Below are 25,358 nucleotides of genomic sequence, written 5' to 3' on the forward strand. Positions count from 1 at the left end.
TGGTTACAATATTCACACACATCACAGCCATGTTCAGTAGACCCTCAAACAAAGAGCAGGTCACACATGAATCTCTCCAGAAGAGACCTCTAGAGAAGGAAGTTCCAGAACTGGAGGAAGGCAACTGCCCAACTGTCGTGATCTCCCAGTCCTAACACTCTCGTGTTTCCCACTGCTTCTTCCATCTTTTCTCTTATCCTGGGAAACCAGTTCATGGGAAAACACGACACAACTGCACCATGCTTTCCAATAGTGACAGCCTCCATCTGGAAGCGTGCTGAAGAAAAAGCTTCCTCCACTGTGGAAGGAGAATCTGTGGTGCTGATTCTACAAGACTCCAGCAGACTCCAGTGTTCCTTCTGTAGCACCTTGTCTTGACCACTCGCTTACACTGGGATGTTTCTCAATCAGAAACGAATTGCATTTTGCATCTTAAGGGGAGGTGGACGTGTTGGGCGTGGGGTGGGCTTCGTCTTCCAGAGACCTTCAGATCGGCAGACATGGGCTCCTTTGTGCAAGGACAGAAAGAGTGCTTGGACAGCTTTGAACCAGAAGGGAACCTGAGCAGAGAGGGGGAAACGCAGAAATCCTACCTCAAGATTCTGTAAGCGGTTACTTTGTCTGCCGTGACTGGCAATTTTGAGAGTCCCTCGAGGCATCATCCACATCTCCAGAGACTCCACCTGCCGCGTTGCAAAGTTCTGTACTTCCTGGGTCACCAAGTAGCCTTGGAAATGGTCGTCGTAGAAATACAGGTGCACACTGGACGGGAAGCCCTGGGGCTCAAATCTGGGGAAAGTACACAGGCGTAAATAGCAGGGCAAACTGAGGAGTTTGCATCAGGTGGCGGAACAAATAGCGGCGGCGGCGGCGAATGGCACTGCTCCCCACTGCCGGCCCCGGTGGGCGCTTGCCAGCCCTGCCAGCTGCTCTCCCGCTGTGACATTTGCCACAGAGCCGGCAGGGCTCTCTGGGCCAGCTGCCTGCCCAGCTTGCCCTGCACTGCATGCCTCCCCACGCCTCAGCTTTGCTTCCGTGGCTCTCCACGACCTGGAAGGGGCGCAAGGGGCACGTGACCGGGGCCCATCCTCTTGCCCGAAGTGGTGAGACACCTCGCCAGCATAATCTAGTTGCAAGCCCTCTAAGAAGCCTGCAGTTTCAGTCTGTATGATCCCTGCTAGTATGGAAGGGGGGAGTGTGACAGAATGGCTCACCTAAAGCCTCCAAGTGAGCTCACAGCACACCGAAGCAATCTGGGGTCTTCCTGATTCCCACATCACATCTCTGCATCATAAATGTCTAATCAGAAGTAAGTCCACCGGGTTTGGTGTGCCTTACGCCCAGGTCCTACGTTGCAGGACTGCCATCTCGTGGCCACTGGCTCTCAAACGGTCAGGTGTCATCATATCGGAGTCAGGACTTTATGACCCCTTAGCCTCGTCCTCCGATTACCTCACCCTGGACTGCCATATGCAGCTATGGAGCTATTTTCTCCCTTGATCGGACCATCAGTCCATATAACCCAGCACTGCATGTTCCAGGCTGACAGCCCCTGGGCAGGGCTGAAGAGTCAGCCCGGTGTCCATGTTCACTGCAGCTCACCATGGGTTATACCCAGTGGCCTCTCAACTGAGCCCGGCTGCCGAGGGAGGCAGCCTACCAAGGGCTCTTCAGTGAGGGCCCTCCGAAACCTGGAATGGGGACCGAACTGGAGCCTGGGCCTGTAGCAAAGCAGGTGATGCCTCGCCTTCAGGCCCAGCAGCCGAGCAGCCCAGGAATAAACAAAGCTCTCATCCTGCATTGCTGAGAGTAACCCTGGTATTGGGCAATCAGGTGGACTACCTGCAAAGCTTTTCTTCCTTCCGTTCCTGCATTGATGAGACTTTCTGCAGCCCCAGCCTGGAGAAGGATGTGTATACAGTCAGGGTGACATCGCTGAGCCCGCTCAGCCCATCCACGCGGTCATAGACACTCTCCCAATAGGCCTTGAGAGCTGGTGTGTTAGCTGGGTAGTTACCATAGAGATGAGAATCCAAGATCTCCAAGACCTCCTGATTGATCGTCGATTCAAACTTGCGGGCAAAGAAGGTGGGCCTGGACAGTTGCTGAAAGGACACGGACATTTGGTAGGATGTTTTTTACAACATGTTTCGGGCTCGGGCTGCAGAGCCCAGACTGGAAAGTTACCAGAAACAGACCACAGAGAGGGGACTTGGGGCACCAAAGTGGGAACATGGCCTTCAAGGCCTGAAACTGCATTGGCTGGATGCTATTTACTCCACTTAGTAGCTTCTCATGACATCGTGGTGGGGGAAGGCTTTATGCCACAATAAAATTGTTTCTGAGCCGCTCAGGGCATCTTAAACTCTCTTTTACATTTTGTATGTTGACACTGTTACGTTGTTCGTCTTATATTACGGCTTGTGATTTCATGAATTGATGTGAACCACCTTGAGAGCTCTGGCTGGGTGGTATAGAATTGAAAATAACAGGACCAGCAACAATTCTTTCCTTGCGTTTTTAATTGAGTTATTTTTATATTCTATTAAGATTTTCCCCTTCTGGATGTTGGGGTTAGCCTCCTTGAGCACCATTTTTTGGACAGACATACAGGTAAGGAATGAAATACATAAAATGGGTGTGATGGTGATGGGACACCCCCCCCCCCCCCCACAGGCTCAATTTTGGCACCAGTTTGTGATCCCTAGACAAAGTGCTGAAGGGGCAAGGAACCCTTTGCACAGGGCTAGGAATCAGTTCCTGCCAGACAGGATCTGCTGCGGGTTGTCCTTGCACAAAACCAGAAGCCCTAAAAGAAGCCAGTCTCCCTAAAACAGCTCCAGAAGCAGCGTTTTTAGCCAAGTGGAAGAAGTGCTTGCTAACATGATGAGCAGGCCTTTTGCATCGCTTATTCAGTTCATTGTTTTGTACCATCCTGATTCTCTCAAAATCCTTAGCGCCCTCATCAAAATTTTTGCTGAGCTCTGAACAGATCCATTCACGGGACACTGACCGACGGGGTCTGCTTTGGAGAAAGTGACTGGGAGCCCTCACATTAAAGGTCAGCCGGAGAGCTTCATTTACCTCGGGTGACTGAGGCAGGTCAAGACACCGAGTGGGTATAGCCTGCTCTTGCATCGACTGCGCTCATTTGTTTGCCACCATTTCCCTTAAGTTCCTCCCTGGTCCCCTCTCAGCCTGCACGGCCTGGTTCTAGGCCTCATTGCTAGAGGCCTCCACACTCCCATGCTCTCCTGGCCTGTTTCTTGCACACTCTATTCCCTTCAAGCGTGTGACTGATCAGATCCTGGCACCGCCTCCCCACGCACGCCCATCTTGATGCCCCCCGTCATTCAGCACCACTGCTTTGGAGCAGCTCTCTGCTGTTTAGCCCTCTCTCCCCAAACCAACCCCCCCTCCCAAGTCCCATCAGATCTGTCTTTCTGCTGCCAAGAGAAGTGGGGTGGGCAACCTTGGGGTCTTTCAGGCATGAGAGCACAGCACCCATCATCCCTGACTCCTGGCCATGTTGGCTAGGGTTGATGGAAGGTGGGGGAAGGCAATGTCTGAAGGCAGCCTGATTCTGTCCCCCTGCATTAAACACGGCCTTACCTGCTCATGGGAAGTCCTCCAGCGCTCCCTCATTGTGGTCTGCAGGACCAGGGGTGGCTCATGGAAAGGGCCCTGTACAGCAGGCAGGGCTGGAAAACCTGCTAGGGGTGATGGGACTTGTAGGCCCAATCAGCCGCTCCTGCTCTGGATGGGGATGGGGTTCTCCATGGGAACAACACAACCGCGGCATGAAGCCCCAGTGCTGAAAGACTGTGCCTCTCGGCCAGAGCTGCCATGAAGTGAGAGGAGCAGGGGAAATGGGCTGTGAGGATGAAGCCCGGGGAGGAAAAGGCTGCCGGATGAGATCTGGAGTGCAGGAAGAAAGATGTGGGGTGGGGTGGGGTGGGGTGGAGGGAACAAGCCGGAGCACCTGCAGTCGCAGGAAGTCCTGGGGCTTGAAGTCATTCGGCGAGCAGCCGCACCAGTCCACGATGTGCTTGTACTGGCACTTGCAGCCCAGCTTGCGGTTCCAGTTTGTCACCCGGAGGTTGTTGTCTACCAGGGTCTCACAGGCATGGCTGTTCTCCAGCACAGTGTGGAAAAAAGACTATATGCAGCGAGGGAGCAAGAGAGAGAGAGAGCACAGCAAACACAGCAGTGAGCAGAACTGCGACTGTACGCAACAGATGACCGTTCCGCTCCTCACCCATTTCAGGCCTTACTATAGTAGTGGTCAGTACTGAAGGAGAATTATTTAATGCATGCTGTAAATGCTGCCATAATCTGGAAAAATAAGGCTACACTCTGCAGGCAGAAACAACACACTGCTTAGCCATCCAGAGCATTTTCTTCAAAATAAGCAAGCCATGTCCATTTCCTTAAGACCACCTGCCTACGGGCTTTGCCTCATCTTCTTCTGAATTTCTTCACAGGGACTTGCGAGATGGCAGGGAGCGTGGCCAAAATGTCAGGGCACGAGTGGCAGTTCCTACTGCGGTGGATCTGGCGTGTTACCGTGCCTGACTTCTGCACCTAGCAGCCTCAGGACTGTGCAGGAATTCTGGGAAGAGTGTGGCACTGTGTCACTGGCAGCTTTTGCATCTCAATCTGTGATTGCTGCATTCACAAAATGGGGAATGTGAGGAGAGCACCATTCTTGGCGTTCCCAGAATGCTCTGCTGCAGGGCTTTTGTGGTCATGCAGCAAACTCTCATTCACATGGGGCTTAGACAGACCCAACAAGCCTGAACGGTGCTGTCCCCATTGGAATTAACATCGATGGAGCACAACCCAGAATGCTCTGCTTCACACAAGGCTTCTTCCAAAGACAAATTCATCCAGAAAAGGGTCCCCAGAAAGGGAAAGTTTGCAAGCTACTGTCTTTTTATTCTATGTAGTTTATAACTGGCATTAATTAATGCATAATCCTACATGTTTTGACAGAAAAGCCCTCCAGCTTTCAGCATTCCTCAGCTGGCATGGCTGGCTAGGAAATGCTGGGTGTTTTCAGACCTTCTTCTACTTAAACATGCACAGGATTGTAGTTTTCTTGTTTGTACTAACTGATATTTACATCCTGCCTTTCCTTGAAGGAGCTCAGAACAGCACACACGCTTCTCACCCCCAGGTTTATCCTCACAACAACCCCGTTGCACCACATCCTTATGTGGTCGGTTAGGCTGAGAGTGTGCTTGGCTGCAGAGCTCCCAGAAATCATCCTGGCTGAGTGATGCTTTGAACCTGGACCCTCCTCCCGTGCCAGTTTGGTACTCTCTCCATGGCACCACTGCCCTAGACTTGCAGGGTTGTAGTGGAGATAAATAGGGAAAATAATGTTCCTGACTCAGAGTCAGAGAGATGATGTGCATTAGAATTCTCTCCCTGCCCCACAGTTTATATATACGTACACATTGATGTTATATATTATGTTCAAAATTAACATGGGCTTTCAAGATTTCTGAACTATTCACCTTGTGGATTCTCCTGTACTACATCATAAGATAAAATATTTGCTTGGTGCACTTCCAATCACAAACCACCAGCTGTGCAGTGATTCACAAATATCTTTCTATCCCATGCGACATTCCCTTCTAGAGAAAACTGAAGCTGAAGCAAAAATAAAATTGGTGTATGCTTTGGAGAACACCAATAGCTTTTGACGGGCCTGCGGTGGCACAGAGAAAGTATCTGGCCCACCAAGGCGAGCTACTTTGGGACCTTTTGTCCAAACCCAGAGATCACCACCCCCTCTTCCAGTCTACCTCTAAAGCCACCCTCCCGCCAACCGTCCCTCAAGATGCCGCACAACCCACCTCGGCCGGGAGAAGAGTGTATGTGTAGAACTGCCGCAGCTGGGAGACCAGTTGGTCACTGGTGTAGACCACATACTCCACAAACCTGCGAGTGAGGGCAAACCAATCTGAGCCGCCGTCCACCACGATGCCTTCCGGGATCTGCCGCTCGCCCAGTCGCCACATGTGAGAGTCACATTCGTGGAAGAGTCTGTCTAGGCCCTGCTTCTTGATGAACCTGTGCAGGAATGGATGCTCCAGATTCACTAGAGTGCAACATGGCGTTTTCTGCATTAAGATCACAGCCAGAGGGATTCTAGAAGGCTGCATGCTGAAGCCCTGGATCCGTCAGCCAGAAATCACTGCGCCATCTCTACAATTTGTCGCCAATGGAGCCTCTGCCTAATTTATTGCCAGCAGAACTTTCTGCTGAAATACCAGCTCAGCTCTGAACACCTGCTATGCCGGGGTGGGCAGAAGGTAGCTCTCCAGAGGTTTGGGACCTCAACTCCCAGAATCCCCTGCCAGCATGGCCAATGGACAGGGATGCTGGGAGTTGAAGTCCCAGATGCCTGGAGTCCTTTTTTTCTATCCACCTATGCCAGAGTCTTCAACAGTTTCCAATGTCAACCCTTTTCCTCCAAGATACAGGAGCCTCCCTGTAGCATTCAAACAGCCACAAAGGAAACCAGCAACAAAGTTTGTCAAAAGAAGAAGCACAAAGATAGATCGTGTAGGAAGCTCCAAAGCATGTTAAGATTACTCACTGACAGCAAAACATTTTATTCTGCTATTGTGGCCAATGAGTGAGTAGCAGTGGGAGGACAATAGATAAAAAACTGTGTAAGATGCATATAGATTTTTCAACTCAACAGAAAACTCAATAGAGAATCTTTTAATTTTTGAGCCTTCAGACAAAAGCTTCTTACATATTTTTAAAGTAATCTCCCCTGCCCTGTAATAATTGGTCTAGAACCTTGCTTTTGAGAAAAGGTCAAAATTCAACAAAATTTCAGAAAGGAACAAAGACAGCTGGGTGTTGTGAGGTGGGGAGAAGGCTCTTGGTTCTATACTATGGCTATATAGGTGAATGTCCCCATTTACTAAAATCCTGTATGTGTGAACTACTTGGCTCCATTAAGTCAATGAAGCAAGAATATGTTTCAATGTGCCAGAAATCTACTGTGCAACACTGATGAATTAAGTTCACACCTAAAGGACATTTTATTGTCTTCCTTTACATCCATACATGTATTTATTCTATCTGCATATTGCCCAATGACAACAGTTCTCCAGGTAGCCAGTCCTAAAAGTAAAATTCTTATATAAAAAGGTAAAACTCCAAATAAACAAATCATCCACATGGAATAAAAACAGTGATAGTTTCTACAAAAATTATAACCCCAAAACTATAAATCACTGGACAGTATGATGGTTAAAATTAGAACACGTGGGCAAATAAGGAGGCCTTCACCTGGTGTAGAACAGGAAAAATGCTGAGGCGCCACCACATGTTCTCCAACTGGGATGCCACAACTAAGGCGGCTCTCCCTTTACTCCATGCTTGCTGAGCATCACTTGGTAGGCTCAGCCATTCTTGCCCGTGATTTGCTTTCAACCTGCACCCAATGCTAAGCCCCAGTGTGAGAATTACCTGGCATTATCTCGGCCATGAGACTTCAGGAAGTTCTTATCCCGGTACTTTGACAGAAACATCACCAGCTCCTCATTGGTCCTGCAGTGGGCCGCAATTCAAAAAGAAGAGTAAATGTAAGCGAGAAATAAAAACAGGCAGCAGATAGGAAGGGTTTTCAGATTATTGATTAGGGTACAACGAATCAGGGAGAATCCTGGCAGAAGGCATCAACACAACAAACGTGCATTTGTTGAAGGTCTGAAAAAAGACTATAGTTACAGATGCATTGGATTCTGTCTCGAGTACTGGACACGCTCCTTTTCCAAGGTCCCCATCATACACAGAGCTCTGTATGCATATACTTTTAAGTATATAGGCCTTAAAGAGGGTAGGACAACCTGGTGTCCCGTGGGTATGTTGGACTTCAGCTCCCATAATCCCTTGCCAGTAGCCATGCTTGCTGGGACTGATGCAAGGCACAGTCCAAAACATCCAGAAGGCACCCTGCTTTGAAGGGTGCAGACAGGATGTTGCTAACCTGTAAAAAGAGGATAACAAAAGAGGAAATGAGCTATCCAATACTACAACATGAAGTATGAATTATCTTGGGAGTGCAGAAAATGCAACAGAGGCAGGAAACTACTCCATGGATACGAGGATGTCTTCCTATCGTAAAATGAGCCTGCATGTGCAGGGAGAACCCAAGTGACCACTCAAAGAGCCAGGAGCTAACTGAGCAAACTCCCAAACTTCCATGGTACAGTGACTTAAAGTTCAAACCTGTGCATATTTTGACAGAAAAGAGTCCTAAACTTCCCAGCATTTCCTAGTCACTATGCTGGGCTCGGGGAATGGAGAAAAGCAGATTTTAAATTCCGAAGAGCAGAAATTCTAATGTGCTCAGGTGAACACAAGGAAAAACTCTCATTGTGGTTGACTTTGATAACCACAGTCTTACAGGTATACATGTCAAATGACAGAGGATGCAGGGAGAGATCCCAAATGGCTTGTAAAAATAAAATTGTGGCCTGCTTAAGGGATCCCTTCCTGATCATAAACATGCATTGGAGTTCAAAATGGTGCATTTTGAAATCCTACTGGTTGTGGAACTTAGTTATGGCTGGTTTTCTGGGAGTAGGTGGGTTAAAAAGCACCCCAGGGATGCAGCCTCATATCCAAGGCACCCAAATGTGTCAATTAGTGCAGCAAATGTATGAAATGCCTGCCAAAAGAGATTGTCATGCCTGCTGCTTGCAGACTTGCTTAAGTACCTGGCCCAGGATCCTGCAGAACTCAGGACACGCAAATTCCTGCAGTTGCTCTGCACACACACAGCAAGTGCCGGCCTCTTGCACCGAGGTGGCAAAGGAAACCTGTTGTGCAGTCCCACGCCAGGCATCCGGAGCGAGCCCCGGTGCCGGGCCTTCGCGCTGCCTGTCCCCCTTTGCACAACTGACCTGGTGGGGTAGTCTGTGGCACTCAGGTTGATGAAGTAGTCCCAGTTCCAGTCTTCCACCTCCAGCAGGTCCTTCATGCTGCGCAGGTACATCTTCAGCAAGCTGGCCCCACCCCAGATGGTGACCATGCGCCAGGGCGTCACCCGGATGTTGGGATAGTGCTGGGCCAGCTCAACCACCTCGCGGTGCAGGTACGTGGAGCGCTGCAGGAGGCAGGGACGAAGGGCAAGCAGAGGGCTGAGCTCACACCCCTTACGAGAAAGACTGTTTACCTGGTTCGTTCCTTCCTTCCTTTAAGAGGTCTAGGAACGTGCATGTTAAATCAAAGTGCTGGCCTGCAGGGCTGACTTTGGCAGAAGTCTCAACAGGTCAATTTTCATTTGCAGCATTTATAGTCTTTCAGTTCAAAAATAAACAAAAAACTAACATATAAGCGTTGTTTGCTACAAAATCCCCAAATGCTAAAACACACGTGCGCACACAGGGGACTGCAATTACAAGGCCTCTGCCCCTTCCCCAGTCCCTTGCCGCGTCACAGTTGCTGCCTCCACAGGGATGAAGGTGCCTGCCTCCTCTGCCCCACGGCTTCCTCCAGGCTCTGCCCTACATTTCAGAGTTCTGGAAATTGACACAGAGACACCCAAGTGACCCAATTTACTTGAGTGGGAGCAGTAACCCATGCAAATGTCACTTTCTTAGACCATCCACCTTATGTAGCTCCTCATGCTTTCAAAATAAAGCACAGCGCACCCCATGAATAAAGCATTCAGACCCGTATTTGCCTGGTTCCCCCAAATGTCCACATACAGCATGTCCTCTCCAAGGGGATTCAGGAAACTGGACCCATATTAGCCTCTGTGTCCTGTTGTTTTAAGGACAAACATGCTCATTCACATTTGAAATGATGTTTTGTTTTCTTTTTAGCTTGTGTTGTTAACTGACTTGAACATGTTTGCTGGAAGGGGGATACAAATATTTTAAACAGAACCCGTGGCTGGACCTCACTACTTCAGAGTGCAGGGATGGGAGTTTAGAGGACAGCTCCCAGGGTCCCTGCACAGGGGCACCTAGATGACTAAGCTTGCTAAATTTCTGCATGAGGCCATCTTCTCACACACCATCACCGCCACTGGTGAGCCACCCAAGTGGTGCAGTTCAGAAACAGAGTCACCTCCTTGCCTGCTGTTTGGATGAATGCCTATGTTCGCTTTTATGTCCATCCCAAACTTGGCATGGCTTAGTAGTCCGGTGTTATTCGTGATTAGCCACCATGGCCACTGATTCCTCCCCTCCCTCCAGTTCCTCCATCATACACAGAGAAACTGAGAAGGGAGGGAGAATAGTTTACTTTCTACCAACTTCATACCATCTGTATATTTATTCAAAAAACCCGGATCCCCAAGGAGTACCACACTTCAAGTTGAGTAAAATCAGGCTGAACACAGCTGGTGGAAACATGGGAGAGCCCATGATGGAAAATTAAATAAAACAGAGCAGGGTTAGGGATTTCTGTTTGGGGTCAAGTCGTGAATGAAAGATTCCCTGCACGTTCCCCCTCCCCACTGCAGAAGAACTTCTGATCCTGGCTGGATCAGGCCCAGGGACCATGACATCCAGCAATCTGCTCACACAGTGGCCAACCAGCCGCCCACAGGGAAGGCAAGAGTGGAGGAGCAACCTCATTCCCATGCTTCACAGCAACTGGTGCATAGAGGTATACTGCCTCTGATCCTGGAGGCAGCAGATCGCTTGAGGACTGGCAGCCCCTGACAGGCTTCTCCATGAATTGGTCTAATCCCCCTTTAAAGCTCCCGCAACTGGTGTTCTTCACTGTATCTCACGGAAGTGAATCCCATCGTTTGCGCACTGTGGAAGAAGGGCTTCCTCTTATCTCCTGCCAATCAGCTTCACAGGATGAAGCATTAGTACTATGAGAGGGAGCAGAGTGCCTCCCCATGCCTTCCTCCCTCCACTCGAGTCCCTGGTACGCACCAGGTGGGGGCAGGATCCTGCAACAGGCTTTGAAGACGAGTGCAGAATAGCAGGTCTTCCCAAGTCCTTCTTCCTGTCACTAAAGCCCAGCGGGAAGCGAGAAACAGCGGGCAGAGATCCCATGGAGCACTAATTATACCACTGTTTCACTATAATCTATTATCAAAAACAGAAGGGACAGTGCTGCCTTTATCCGCCAAGTTGCCTGAAATATGCGTGCAGAGGGCCTGAGGAAGGCGCTGCCTCTGCCGGTCAGCAGCGGCCAACGCCTGCCCTGGAGGGGCCTGGCACAGCGGTGCGTGGGGTCCAGCCCTGTCCCACTCCGCAGCGTTGCTGCCCCGCTCCCGGGCAGATCTGCACGTGACCGGAGAGCCCCGCCCCACTACCTTGTCCACGTGGATGTAGAAGAAGTGCTGCTGGTGATACACGGCCTTGATGAGTCGCTTCAGCTGGCGGATGGCTCGTCCGTGCACAACCAGCATAAAGGCAATCCGCACCGGCTTGCTCACAGAGGCCTGGAGAATTCTGCTGTCATCCCACTGGATCACAAGGCTGACTTTCCCTGCAGAGATCAAAAGGGATCGCCTTGGGATCAGCATGGAGTGGGAAGGAGAAAGGGGAGGAGCCTTCGAGCTGCGCAGGCCAAGCGGCCTTTCAGCCAAGAGCAAAGCTTCTTCCCTGATCCCAGGCACGCACTGTGGGGCCAAAAGGAGCACCCGACCCGTCAGCAGCTATGGGATGTTTCTGACGTGCTGGAAATAGATGCACGATCCAGTATTAAGGGAGGCAAGGAAGGAAATGCAGTGGGCAGCATCTTATTTAACAACAATAATACATGTTGCATTAGCATGCGCAACCTCTAGTGAGACACCAACAGGTTTTGCTGGCATGATGGGTTTCCTACATAATCTATGGAAGCAAACGCTCTTTGCTAGAGGTTGATTACTATTTATTTATTTATTTGAAACATTTGTAGACCGTCCCATTACCAAAGTCTTAGGATGGTTTAACAATACAAATGTAAAATAAAAATAAAACACAGCATCCTAACACTTAGCAGATAATAAAACCCCAGTTAAAACAGTCAGGTCTTAAAACATTGGGAAAATACAAGGGTTTTGGCCTGGTGCTGAAAAGAAAAAAGTGACGGTGCCAGGCAGACCTCTATGGGGAGCGAATTCCACAATTGGGGTGCCACCACAGAGAAGGCCCTTCTTCGGGTATCACCCTCCTAATCTCCTTCAGAGAGGGCACCTGGAGAAGGGCATCTGCCCCAGATCTTAAGGAGCGGGCAGGCACATATGGAAGGAGACACTCCTTCAGGTAACCACCACTCTCGTGTATAATCAAGCCATGGTTTTGGTAAAATCCAGTCCCCACACATAGGAAATGTTGCCAGATATCAAAGAGGTAAAGACAGATTTCAAAGGTGTGTGGCCTCATGAAATACAGAACCCACGAGAGGACAGAGTATGATTCCCACTGGTAGACTAAGTAAATTTCAACTTTTCTTGGCACAAAATTAGACTGAGTGTGGTGCAGAATTCTTACTTCTGTATACAAGTACAACCCTCTGCTTTCACCATGGTATTGAAAATCAAGGAGCAGCTTTTCTAATAACAGTGTTTTGGGAGCTGGCCATGTATATTATCTGAGACTTCAGGCCTACGGGGAAAGCAGTATCCCTGGGAAAGGCAGAAGCGTTGGGAAAGACCTACCAACGAATCCCTGTGCAGCGCCACAGCCAGTCAGAAGACCCAGGCCAGGGAATGACTCGGGGCAAGGTGGCTTCATGCAGGGGAGAAAGGCGATCATGGCTGGGTCACAGGCCACCAACAAACTGGCAGCAGGCCACTCATGGGAGGCCCTGAGAAGTGCTTGCCCTGTCAAGCAAGCAAGCAAGCCACGGTCATGGGGAAGAGCAAGAGAGTTGGTGAGAATGGTTGGGTGACAGAGGGAGAAGGCCACTGAAGGTGTCCTACTGAGGGCACCCCTGAACCTGGAGTCAGCCCTGGAAGCAGCCGTCCATTGCCCTCCCGCTCTCTGTGCATGTGGAGGATAACTCTTCCCACCCCAAAGGGAGGGGACACCTCGCATCCATGTTCGCATGTGGCAAATGCTATGGCATTGCCCAGGGACTCACCTGAGAGCTGGCACTGCCGAGGCACGGCGCGCGGCATGAGGTTCCCGGCTTGGTGCAAGCACACCACATTGGCAAGCTCCTGCTGGCACTGCTTGCTGTTGGCCCTGGCTAAGGCAGACAGCGCGTCCTTGCCTGTGATCTCACACTTGGGCATGAAGTTGTTCTCCGTGGGCTGGGGCGCCCCTTCCACACTGCCGGTGTCCCCGTGCTGGAACAGTGCCAGCTGGGCATCCCCACGGAGCTCCGTCAGGTTCCTCTGACTCGAGGAGTCCAAATAGACAGGCATCCTGCGCCCAGGTTTGTGCTTCACTGTGACAGCTCGCACCACCTTAGCCACCAGGACGCCGGGACTGTCTGGCCAACTCTTCCATCGCCCATGCTTCCGGCTCAAGCTGCCCCGTCGGCCGGCTGAACTGTCCAAATCCTTGGATCCGTCCCCATTTTCAAGCAGCTGGGTCTTCTTCTGCCGCACCTTCTCCAATTTGAATCAGACAGATGTGCGTGTGCGTGCACACACACACACACACACACAGAAAGAGGGAGAAGAATTAATGGAGGGTTCATCACCAAGCTATGTCGCCACACATTTTAAATAGCTGGTCTCCTTCTCTTCTAAAGGAATAAGCCCATTTCAGCAGCTTGATGCATGCTGCTCTCTACACAGGTGCTGACACTAGGAAAAAGGCCTGTCTGTTTTGGGCCGCAATATTTTGGAAAAGGAAAAATAGTGTCCTGGTTGCAACAGCTATCTGGGTTTCACAATGCAACCATGCACCCAGAAGCACTGTGAGCTTCAGTATAAACACACAATCTTTATTATTTCTTCTTCATGTTATAGCAATTACATTGAATTTTAAAATAATCTTTAGGTAGGAAGAAAGGACTTGCATGGTATAGCACAAAAATGCATAATACGTAGCCCTCACAGTTTTGTTTTGTGCTTTTGCAAACAAAAAGGAATCCAGAATTGCTGCAGAGGGCTAAAGGATCAAAACTGGCCTGCAGCAGTGAGGGTGACAGAACAGGTCTGGGGAAGCCCAGGGTTAGCACTCCATGAAACTCCCCCAGCTGGAGATAGTGCTTATTTAGCCATTCCTGCACTCTGCTGGCAATCTGCTTTTTCACTCTCCTTGTACTTTGTTAAGGAGGTGACTAGAAGTAAAAGTAAAATTTGGCTGAAAGTGTGCATGCACAGAGATAAACAAAGATATTAGCAGAAGTACTGAAGAAGGTTTATCGCATCCACCCACAGCTTGTGCCAGTGTAACCTGATGCTCTCTACATGTGCTAAACTACAACTCCCAGTACTGGGTTTGGAGTTTTTGTTTGCTTGTCTTTTCTTTTGCTGGGAATTATAACCCAACACATGTGGAGACTGCTGGGTTCAACCTTCAACCTGACAGCAATTGCTAAACCTTATGGGATAGTCTGGCCGAATTTCTATCCTCATATAATTTCATGGTTGCTCTAGCATAATCCTATTTTTCAGCCTCCTGGACCTTTATTACATTTAATGCTGTCCTTGCATTTGTCTTGTCATTATTATTCCTTCTTTAGGTTCACAGGGTTTCACTGTTTCTCTCCCTCTTTTTATTGTGACTGCTCTGAAAATCAACACAATGATAAGTAAAAAACAACCCAGCCCCAACAATCATAATCTATGTCATAATTCTCACATAGACTTGTTTGTTTTGGTGTGATGGTTGCAGGTACCAAATGCATAACATTCGTGACAAACAACACACTTCCAGTCTCAATGTCCAGAAGAGTTTCAGGTCTATTTTGAAATGCTGCTTTGCTCAGGTCTAATAACGTATTAAGCTTGACAAATGGAAACAGCCATAAAATGTGGCACTGTGGAGTGGTTTGGTCCAGAGTTCAGAGTTCCAGCCCTTTTCCTGGATTTTCCATGCCATTTTCCCTCCCCACACTCCCCACAGACACTCAAGCACTCTCTGAGAATACTCAGTCCCCACTGTACCATTTGGCTTACTTTTGTCCCTTCGGCTCCACCTCCAAATATTTTCCCACTTCCACAAACTTGGAAGTGGCTTCCACAGGGCATACGGATACCTCTGTTTCTTGGTAAGCCCATTTTGGCCACAATCCCATCAGCACACACCAATCAACAGAGTGTGCTAGTGGAGAAAGTGATTACTTAGTCAGTCTAATGCATTTCAAATGACCCATGACAGCAAAATAACCTTCTCTTGGGCCTCCCATCCAACCTTTCAAAATTTTGCTTTGAGAGTTTGGAAAGATGGGTATTTGTCTACATACCCATGTTAGCCTTTAAAAGCAAAAGCAAAATAAAGTGAGTCTTCTTTGCTCCCCACTATTTCCAGAACGTCTTCCACAAACTATTTTCCTTCAGGCCATTTGCAGTTCTTCTCCAACACTGGGGCAAAACTTTTCTCTTTTATTTTACAGGCACAGACAGATTCTCCACCACAAGGCAACTACCTTCTTGGAAGTGAAAAGGATGGGAGCTGAAGCGGATCTGCACTTAAGTACACTGCTCTATCCACGCGCCTGAGGCCCCGGAGAAGCAGATGCAATTACAGAAGTGTATTTTATTTACTTACTTACTTACATGTATTTCTAGGTCACCTATGCTTGCTGAGACCTTCCAGGTGTAACACCTGGGTTTTCTTCCCTCTGCTCCTGTGTCATCTTTCTACACGTTGGCTGCAACCCCATCCCTGCTTACCTGGAAGTGGGCCCCACTGAGGAGACCTACTTCTGCTGAAATGTCTATGGGATTACACTGTTCACCAACTATCAAGCTGGATCAAGGCCGGGTGTCCTGGTGCTAAACAAGGGAAGTAGCTCCCTTTACTCCAAGAATACAATTGCAGAGGGGATGCTGCATTAGTATTTGGAAGCAAAACCCCCAAACAGGTCACCTTAAAGACTAACACACTCGACAGAGACAGTTGTCTGTGTACAGACTTTGCTGTGTCTGAGCTCAGATTTAATAGGCCCACCCACATGCTTGCTCGCTCGCTCGCTCTCTCTACTCGCTGTAAGCCAGGCAAAAACCTCCAGTTTCCCCACCTGCCACCCTGTTGCCCATTTGAGTTCACAGGAGGAGGTTTGTGGGAGGAATGTAACAGGCAACGGGGCTGCCCGACTGGTTTAGCAAAGCTCTGGGGAGATTCTAACATGCCAAGTTTGGCAATGCAAGTTATCCATGCTCAGCTAAAGTGGTGCAGCCATTCCCTTTCATACAGAGACCTTGAGTAAAACCTTCCAGTATATGCCACAGGAGCCCTTGGCGGTCACCAGCCCATCAGATCATTCCTGCCAGATCATTTCCTTGACTCCCTTGGAAAGACTGCAAAGAGAACGGAGAGAACACAAGTTCTATCGCACCCACATTCTCCAAGTGTCATCTTCCCAACCTCCCCTGGCAGTATTCACTCATTTTCAAGGCAGCACATGTTTCTGTGCATCCAGGCACGTGGGGTTAGATTTTGGCTGGGAGTTTGTTTATTTATTTATTTAAAACGTTTGTATACTGTCCACTACCAAATAGTCTTGGGACGGTCTTACAATAAAACAAAGTCAGGCACAGCATCCATTCTGTTAAAACCTCAATTAAAAAAATGCAATCTAAACCTTAAAATACTGGGAAAATAAAAAAGATTTAGGCCTGGCGCTGAAAAGCATAAAGTGTTGGCACTAGGCAAACCTCTCTGGGGAGTGTATTCCATAACCAGGGTGCCACCACAGAGAAGGCCCTTCCCTGCGTAGCCACCCTCCTAATCTTGTTCAAGGAGGACTCCCAAAGAAGGACCTTCAACCCAGATCTTAAGGGGCAGGCAGGCACATAGGAAAGGAAATGCTCCTTCAGATAACTTGGTCTTAAGCCATTAACCAAAACATTATTTTCATTGGTAAAACATGAGGAGTGAGGAAGCATTGTTCAAACAGGAAAACAAAAGAGTAATTATTTTTAGAGGACAGCTGGGTCTGTCTATTGCAGCAGAAACACTAAATTGTCTTGCAGCTCTTTAAAGAATAAATTAATTCTAACATACGTGTTTGCAGACTATAGCTCATTTCATCAGATGTACGGAGAGTTTCTGGCCACATTTCAGATTGTGATGGGGAACAATGCAGTGATGCAATCAGAAGGAAATTAAATGCAAAAGTATTGAAAATGACAATGACATTATTAAGAAAGAATACAAATTCAACCTTTTCTAGAATGACCTTGCATGGATGGTACTTTGCTGAGATGGCTCTAAAAGCTTTGAGAATGACTAGGCCAACGATCAGCATTGCTATCATCACAACTGGATGGACCACATTTCCTAGAAGGATATGTTTCTGATCTCTTTGCTCCTGAAAGCAAAACCTTCCTTTTCTAAAAGCCTCGTGACCTACAGGACCGGCGGATGGGAAGGCCAGCATTGAAGCTGTCTCATGGGGGGAGCAGGGATGTTAGTTGCTGGGTGGGGATGGGGAATGCTTCACTTCCCCTCAGGTTCTCGTTTTCTGAAAACACCATGTTACTCCATACTTTTCCATCTGCAAGGAACTTATCGTGAGTCTGCTTGGGCCATGGCTGTCATACCTGCACCCGCTCTGTCTCCTGGGAGGTGAATAATCTAACATGATTTTTTGGTACCTCTGGGGTCAGTTTTGAATTTAAAGCTTGGGTATTCGCCACAATAACCGTAGAAGTTATTAAACCTTGCAGAAGCTAAACAGAATGTATCAAGTAATTATGCTAATGCAGGGGTGGGCAACCTGTGCCCATCTCCAGGTGGTTTGGTCTTCAGCTCACATGAGTGCTACCCAACATGCCAAATGATGAGGGAACACGGAAGCCTCAGGACTCTCCTCTGTTGGTAGCTATCACTTTCCCCTAATTCTTTTATCCTTGTTCTTGCTGCTAACTCATGTTACTATTCTTAATTCTCCCCCTTTTAACCCAAACCTACCCTATCCAGGCAACTGGGTCTTTTCAGCCTGGAGAAGAGGAGAGTCTGAGGGGATCTTTTAGCAACGTATGTGATGGGATGCCATGTGGAGGAGGACACATTCCAAAGGGGCAAAGCTCAAGGAACCAGGCTTCAGGTTGGATGTCAGGAAGTACTTCCTGAGAGTTAGGACCCTTAGGATATGGAACGGGCTCCCAAGGGAGGAGGTTGAGCTCACCCCCCCACATCAGTTCAAGGAAAGCCAAAGCATTGGGAGGGTCACAAATTGCCCATCTGGGAGGGAGGGAGGCAGGCAGGGCAGACTAAGGGCAGGCCTGTTTGGGCATGTAGATAAAGTCTGGCCATTGAAATTAGACAGGGTCTGAGTGGTGATCTCCTCCTGTGAGAACACTCACATTGATGCATCCAGACACCTGCATCATTGGCTCAAACTTAGCATCTAGAACCACATACAAGATGACCCCTGAACTGAAAATAGCAAGGCAAAAATCTTGGGGTTGTCTTATATGCCAAGTGAAAAATGTTTATCAGTCAGTAGGACCTCTGTATCCACAGGAGATTCAAGCCCCCCATGAATGCCTGAAACCGCAGGATGCCAGCCCAAGTGCAGAAGCCACAAATATCTCTACAGAAAGCCATGGGTATCTCTAGGGCCTCTGCTTGGGGACACTACTCTCTTTGTCTCGGCATGGGCCAGCCTCACGTGTTTTGTCTCACAGTGGACTCTAGAGATATTCATGGTTTTTCTAGAGATATACCCATATATACCAGTGTATAAGAGGATTCTTGGAACTGGAAATAGCAAAGTAAAAACTGGGGGTTGTTTTATATGCCCAACATATGACATACACCAGGACAACAGTCCAAAATATTGACCTTGTCTTACACACGAGTTGCCTCATTAGCTGGTATACAGTACCTGTCCTTTCTCATATTTAGGGGGCAGCAGCATGACTGTGCAGAAGCCTTAAGTCAAAGTGAGAACTGCTCTACCATTTCGGTACACATGCTCCCCCTTGCAGTGGCTGGCACCAGCTGCTTTAGCTGAAGAGACCAAGAAATCAAAAAGCCATTATGGAGTCCTCAAAGCCCAAATGGTCCAGTTTACCGTGAAACTGCATCTCTTTAACATATCAGTTAATTGCCTTGCATGGATCACCCTCTTGGGTTTTCACGTGTCTTTTTCACTATCACTGCAATTTATAGTCAATTTGTCATCCATTTGGTGCTTTTATCCTCCCTCTTCCAAGCAAATTCAAGCTTATATCCTATTCTGTGAATTGGTTGCTCATTTTATGGGGGTTCCACACTTCCAATTTTTGCTCCCCGCATTTAACATGCATCTCTCAGACGTTACACACCATTCTTTCTTTCTGCAGGCTGCACAGATCATGTTCCAGCTGAGGGTGTTTCATGTCCCTAAGAAGTCCGTGCTTAAAGCGATGGTGCGGGGTGGTAATCACGATGAATGGCATCAAAGGGCTGCTTCTGAAGAACTTCCACAGCCCCGCACATGACATGCTTGTGTACAAAGGAGGGCACGTTGCTTGAATGTGTCAAGTCTCTAAAAGCAAACACGACCTCTTCAGCGACTGCTCTGCATGAGATGCTCCTCCTTGCTCTGCACCAATGCAAACCCTCACAAAGCAAGGATGTTAATCGGGAATAAGCCCTCAGGCAAGCCCGTTCACATGACTTCAGCTGCAGAAGCAGTGTCATGCTGGATGTGCATCACCAGCGTGACCAGAAAAGGAATGCAATTATTCACAGATCCTCTGTTACAAGGGCACTGGCTAACGGGTTGGGAGAACCAAGATCACTCTTGAAGGTTGCAGTCAGATGCACAGGGGACAGCTGAGTTCCACCTGGCCACCTCGAAAGGAGCACTCACAGATGCTCAGGCATGGAGCAGGTTATACCTGCGTCGTTTTTGCGCACTGCTATAGGCCAGCTGCTGGAGACCCGACGCTCTTCAGAAGCCCAGATGATTATATTGCCCCCTGGCCCCCGGCAATGTTATGAGTGGCTAGGCTTTACGGCCCTCACGAGCATGAAGAGATCCCCGGGTTTAGGGCATTACCCCGAAGTTCAGCTGGCAGCGTTCGCTGTTGCAGGGCAAGGAAAGCCTGCCACATTGGTAACTGGAGCCAGGAGAGCTGAACCTGTCATGCTGATTCAGGCCCACTCGCACTGGCTGCCTGCATGTTTCTGCCCAGCTCACGGTGCCTGTTTTGGCCTGCAGAGCACTACACCGAGAGCCAGCGCAAACCTGTCCAAACCCTGCAGTCACCAACGACGGCCCTCTTCCACGTGTCTCCTTGGAGGGAGCCCTAGAAGGCAGCAATGAGGGAGGGGACTTCCTTGGTAGTGCCTGAACCCCAATTATGGAACAGCCTCCCCAACAAAGCACCCATGTGATCCCGGCACTGTTATCATTTCAGCACCAGGCTAAGTCCCTGTCCTTCTCTCGGGTATCTGGCAGCATGGAATGTCGTTTTAATTAGGTCTTGCATTTTTCTTATTATTAATCATTTAAAATTGCTTTCAGATCCCCCCTCTGTTGTATATTTATATCTTTGCATGCAAATGGTTTTTACATTTTTTAAAGGTTTTAATCTTTGTAAATCACCCATAGAGCGCTAGCTACTGGGTGGTATAGAAATGTAAGTAACAAAATGAAGTAACACAGAAACTGGAACAGTAGCGATGAACTTTGAGCCTCCTAGATCCTGGAAAGTGCAACGCAGTGGAGTTGAGGGTATGCAAGGCTGGGGAGGGACCGTTTAGGCGATTCTGCTACAGAAGCAGTCCTTCTGGACTCTTCAGAATAACAGTGGCATCGCCAGCCTGTGCCCTGACATTTGGGCTAATGAGAGCTTGGATTTTTACACATGCCCCGCTCTTCAGAGGACCGGCCAACTGGCCAGCTCCTACCATGCTGTTTATCAGCAGCTCTGTTTCTCAAGCAGCTAAATACAAGCAAGGATCAAAAACTTCCCCAGGTTCCCACTTCAAGCATGCATCCTAGAGAGAGGCCCGAACTGGCAGAGATAAGAGCTCATTAGTCACCAGGCTCAGCCATCTGCTCGGGGGCTTTGAAACCTGTTTTCTCTCCACTCAGGAGGTGAGATTTGAGGCGGGAGATTGGCAAACAAGTAAAACTTTGCTCCTTATTCAAAGGCTCACATTCTGGCAGAGGCAGGCTGGCGCTCTTCAGAGGGAGAAAATGCTTGCAAGATGCTCAGATTCAACCTGAGGTTGGGGAAGCAAAGAGACATGCCTGCTTTGGAGCCTGCTGCCTAGGACAGATATTCCCTCCCTGCTCAAATCCCTCTTTCTCAGGAGTAAAAGGCATTTGGTTTACTCAGAGATCTGAACTGCCAGAAGCATCAGCACAGCGTCTCGGTTCCTTTTGAGCAGGATGCCCTTTTCCCCTCCCACTCTCGGTTCCTTTTGAGCAGGATGCCCTTTCCCCCTCCCACTCCCAAGCCCACCACATCACCTTTCCAAGCAAAGGTCCCATCAGAACAGGTACGTTCTTCGCTGCACACCTAAGCTTGAGGGATGCAGCAGGGAAGGAGCGGCAAGCCGCCAAAACACCTGCCTGCAGCTCCTTCCTCCCACAAAGCGTCCAACTGAGCATTAAGGGCACCTCCTAAGCGGCGGCTGCCGTCACGACTCCAGCAGATCCATTGCTCCCGGAAGGATCTCCTCAACTAGCCCGTGATAGGTGAGTGCGCTTCCCCACTGCTCCAGTCCTCCGTTCAGCTGCCAGCTAATGAACTCGGTGACTCCTAATTGCTGCACGGTGCCAAAGCAATCCCTTCATCAGGAGCCACAGGGGAGGGGAAATAAATGACTCCCAAGTTCTAGCTAATATTTCAGCAGTTTTCAGCCATGTCTTCTCTGCTTATGCCAGGTGTACCGAACTTCAGACTGGGGGGGGGAGGGGGCAAATCTGTCCCTCCGAGGCCTCCCAGATGGGCACATCCCTTTCCTCAGGCCCCATCCCTTCATCTCAACCTGCAATTCTTTGGTGGTTTCTTGTCTTTTTCAGGCCCCTCCCCAAGTCAAATAAACTGAAACGCCTCTTGCAAGGCTTAGCTGCTGGCAGCAGGAGATTAAACTATGCTAGTATTTTGGGTATTTTGGTCACACCCTCTTTGTCTTTGGCTCTACCCCTTTTGCCCTCAGCTCTGTTCATGCATGAATTGTGGCCCTCAAGGAGCAATGGTGCTACCTACTGAAAAGAAAAGATCCCAGGTTCAGGCAGCCTGGCAGGACAACAAAACCAGGAATGCGCACATGTAAATTTACAATTTAAATTTAAAGCCTTCCTGTATGCATGTGTGTGTGTCTTCAGAGGACCCTCTCAGCTGAGGATGTCCCTATTTATAAAAAGGGCATTTGATTTCTGAAAAAAAAAAAAAAAAACCTTCGACAAAAAGGTTCAAAGGGGGCAAGTGGGCAAAGGTGAAGCACATGTGGGCAAAAAGCCAGAGGAATCGGGTGCAACAGAGACCTTCAGGTCCCTTGGATCTTTATTTCGGCGAGTGCCAGTGGACAGCAGGGTGCTGGGATACATGGCCCCCCAGAGCTTCAGGGCCACCCATGAAAGCATCAGGGCCCCGGCCTCCAAATGCTGCTTCTTCCCCAACAGCTTCACTGAAATGCAATGCAGCTTTTGGGCCAAAGGAGGTTCAACACCCCTGCCCTGGCCTATACAAACACCCTCCTGTTCTCCATAGAAAGATCCTCATATCCACTCCCTGCCTTTGCCATTTTGCTCCACCTCTGAAGGCCTTGGCCATGCAAGCAAATTCACTGGGAAAGCCGTCCAACAGCTCTCTCGTAAGGCCGAGAGATCCATCCCTCCTAATGCAACGTCAAAGCAGCTCCGGCGGGACTCCACACTCTGCTTTCCCATGCCACAGCTCAAGCTTGCACGTGAAAGGCTTACTTGGGAAATAATTTCCGGGGGATCTACTAGCTACTTGGCGTGCAAATCGGTTGCTGCGTGTATGGACGACGGAGTCAAGGCATGGTGACATCACATTTTAACGCTTGGGAATGGCAGCAGTACTGCAGGGTCTCTCTGCTGGGACCTGAGGGCTTCTTGAGCAAAGGTTTTGGATGAAAAACTGGGACCTTCCCTCCGCCATGCACACTTTCTCCCTGTATGGCAAGGCGGGCATCACATGCCTCTAAGGCCAGGTTCAAGTATCTCATTCTGTTCCTGGACTGTCCAGACCAGCCTCGTCCAGTTAGAAAATCTAAACTTCAGCAGTAGCCTGGAGATGCTTTCTCACCCAGCTTGTCTTGCAGGGATGACACTCAGCCTGTAAAGTCACTCCTGTGCTAGTTCTCGCTTTGGTTGATTCAGAGCTTACCTTCATGCCCTGAAGGGACACATTAAGGGCAAAGGCCTCAACCTTCCCTCTGGAACAGGAGGAGACAGTTGGTGCCCTCCAGACATTGGCTTGGGTGATGGGAGTTATGGCCTAATATATCTGAGGATCACCATACTGGAGAAGACTGCTTTAGACATAGGCGCATTTCTGAATCTAGAGGTTGCTGCCTTCACATGTGAAATAGCACAAGGAAAGAATTCCTTGAGAATTCTGCTTGCCCTCTTCTGGTAAACTTTCATGCAGTCTAGAGATATTAGAAGCAAGCACTCTATCTGCTGTCCTTTGCAATATGATCTACTTTCTTGGGAGTAAGCTCACTCAACTCAATGGGCTTACTTCTGAGTAACAGTACATAGGATCATACTGTAAGTAATTTATACTTTGAAACTGCAATCCTAGGTCAGTTGACTTGGAAGTTCATTCCACTCTTCAGTATATTTATTTCTATCCTCTCTGGACTTACACCTATTTTTAACTGCCCCCCTCCCTGCCATTTTCCTGCAATTGTATCTGCACCCAAGAAAGGGTGTGTCTCTCCAGAACATACAACCCACATACCATACAAGTAAAAGTAACATACAACCCACATTTGGATCTTTGCCTATGACACTCATGGGTGTAATGCCAAAAAGCCACACCAGGCAGCAGCTTCCTAATGCATTCCTGTAGCTGCAGGAGAAGAAAAATCAGGAGCAATCATGCCCCTATCATCATAGATGGGCTGCCCACATTTCCCACCCCAAAGTGCTGTCAACATAGACCTTTCAGACAGAGTGGCTCAGAGTAGAAAAACAGTAGCTTGCCAAGGTGATGACTATACATGGATTCATGGTCAAGTTGTGTTTTTACAACCCAGATGCTCTTCAGAGTTGAAGTTCTTTTGCTGTGATGAAAAGCTAAGATACCAGGCGCCTGTCTCATTCCTGGACCCTTGCAGGAAAGCCGCTGAATCACAAGGGGCTGCTAACAACAGCAGAGCAACCAGCCCAGAAACAGAGCTGGCTCTTGCCACAGAATGATGTGTCTGCCTTAGGCAGCTGTTTTGGAGTGCCATGAAAGGGTACATTAGCTACTTGATGCATCATTCTTGCATTTGGACTGTCCAGGAGATGGAAGAGACATTTGGGGGATGTTTTCCCCCTTGGGTTTGAAAATAACTTGACTGGCCTTGAGGGCTTTGCCCTGTGACTTAGGCCTGTGTGCCCCTTTGCTGCTCTGCCTCTGGCAGCAAAATGCCCTGAAGGCGTGACCAGGGTGGAAGCTTAGCATTCAGTTATATTTCCTTAACCTACAGAGAGACTGTGAAATACTTTGAAGTAACAGCTTGAGAATCCTGTGGATGAAATACACCGATCATTTCCATTCTTTTTTTTCCTGTTGAAATGTTTGACTTTCCCTTTTTGTGTCTTGAGTATGTAGCAGGATGTAATACTGATATGAAACTCTAATTTCCTTTCAGAAGGCACTCAGATATAAATAAGATGGCCATTACGTATTCATGCAGATGCTTCTCATCTCTCGCAGTTCAAACATGAGGTGGCTAATGTTTTAGCTGAGACAGACAATATCACCTGGATATGTTTCAAGTACCTCAGGCCTTCAGAGCTGAATTTCACCCATGATGACTTACACGTGTCATACTGCTTCAGCACAAGTTACTTCCAAGTAAATACATTTAGGAGTAGAGCCTGATCCTATATATGCTTCTTTTTTTGTGGAAATATTCCACTTATTTCCATGACTGGGCTTTGTGTGTACAAGACGGCAGCCTGGATTGCTGAGTTGCTATTGTATTTTTATCATGTTTATTCTTCCCATGCTCCCAACCCCACCAAAAAATACAAAGGACATATGCAGGTGTAACATGCAATCCTGACCAGAAACATCTGCATCCAGTGGTATTTCTGACAAGAAGAAAAAGAAA

General features: G+C 48.6%; 1 protein-coding gene across 2 annotated transcripts in view; it reads right to left on the reverse strand.

The window, feature by feature from the left end:
* The window catches only part of XYLT2 (xylosyltransferase 2), a 38,316-nt gene that overhangs the window by 5,128 nt on the left and 7,830 nt on the right, over positions 1 to 25,358 (reverse strand). The window contains exons 2-10 of one of the 2 annotated variants that reach the window (XM_044420009.1): positions 19,385 to 19,587; positions 13,072 to 13,543; positions 11,315 to 11,490; positions 8,937 to 9,139; positions 7,498 to 7,578; positions 5,865 to 6,081; positions 3,983 to 4,159; positions 1,843 to 2,105; positions 594 to 789 (exon numbers count right to left, since the gene is read on the reverse strand). In XM_044420009.1, coding sequence (XP_044275944.1) covers positions 594 to 789; positions 1,843 to 2,105; positions 3,983 to 4,159; positions 5,865 to 6,081; positions 7,498 to 7,578; positions 8,937 to 9,139; positions 11,315 to 11,490; positions 13,072 to 13,543; positions 19,385 to 19,543 — 1,944 coding nt within the window. In that variant the 5' untranslated portion in view covers positions 19,544 to 19,587. The remainder of the gene's footprint in view (positions 1 to 593; positions 790 to 1,842; positions 2,106 to 3,982; positions 4,160 to 5,864; positions 6,082 to 7,497; positions 7,579 to 8,936; positions 9,140 to 11,314; positions 11,491 to 13,071; positions 13,544 to 19,384; positions 19,588 to 25,358) is intronic. The other variant, XM_044420010.1, reaches the window with a different exon arrangement.

Source organism: Varanus komodoensis, unplaced genomic scaffold, assembly GCF_004798865.1.
Source record: "Varanus komodoensis strain SLA01 unplaced genomic scaffold, ASM479886v1 scaffold11, whole genome shotgun sequence".
NCBI classification, from domain to species: domain Eukaryota; kingdom Metazoa; phylum Chordata; class Lepidosauria; order Squamata; family Varanidae; genus Varanus; species Varanus komodoensis.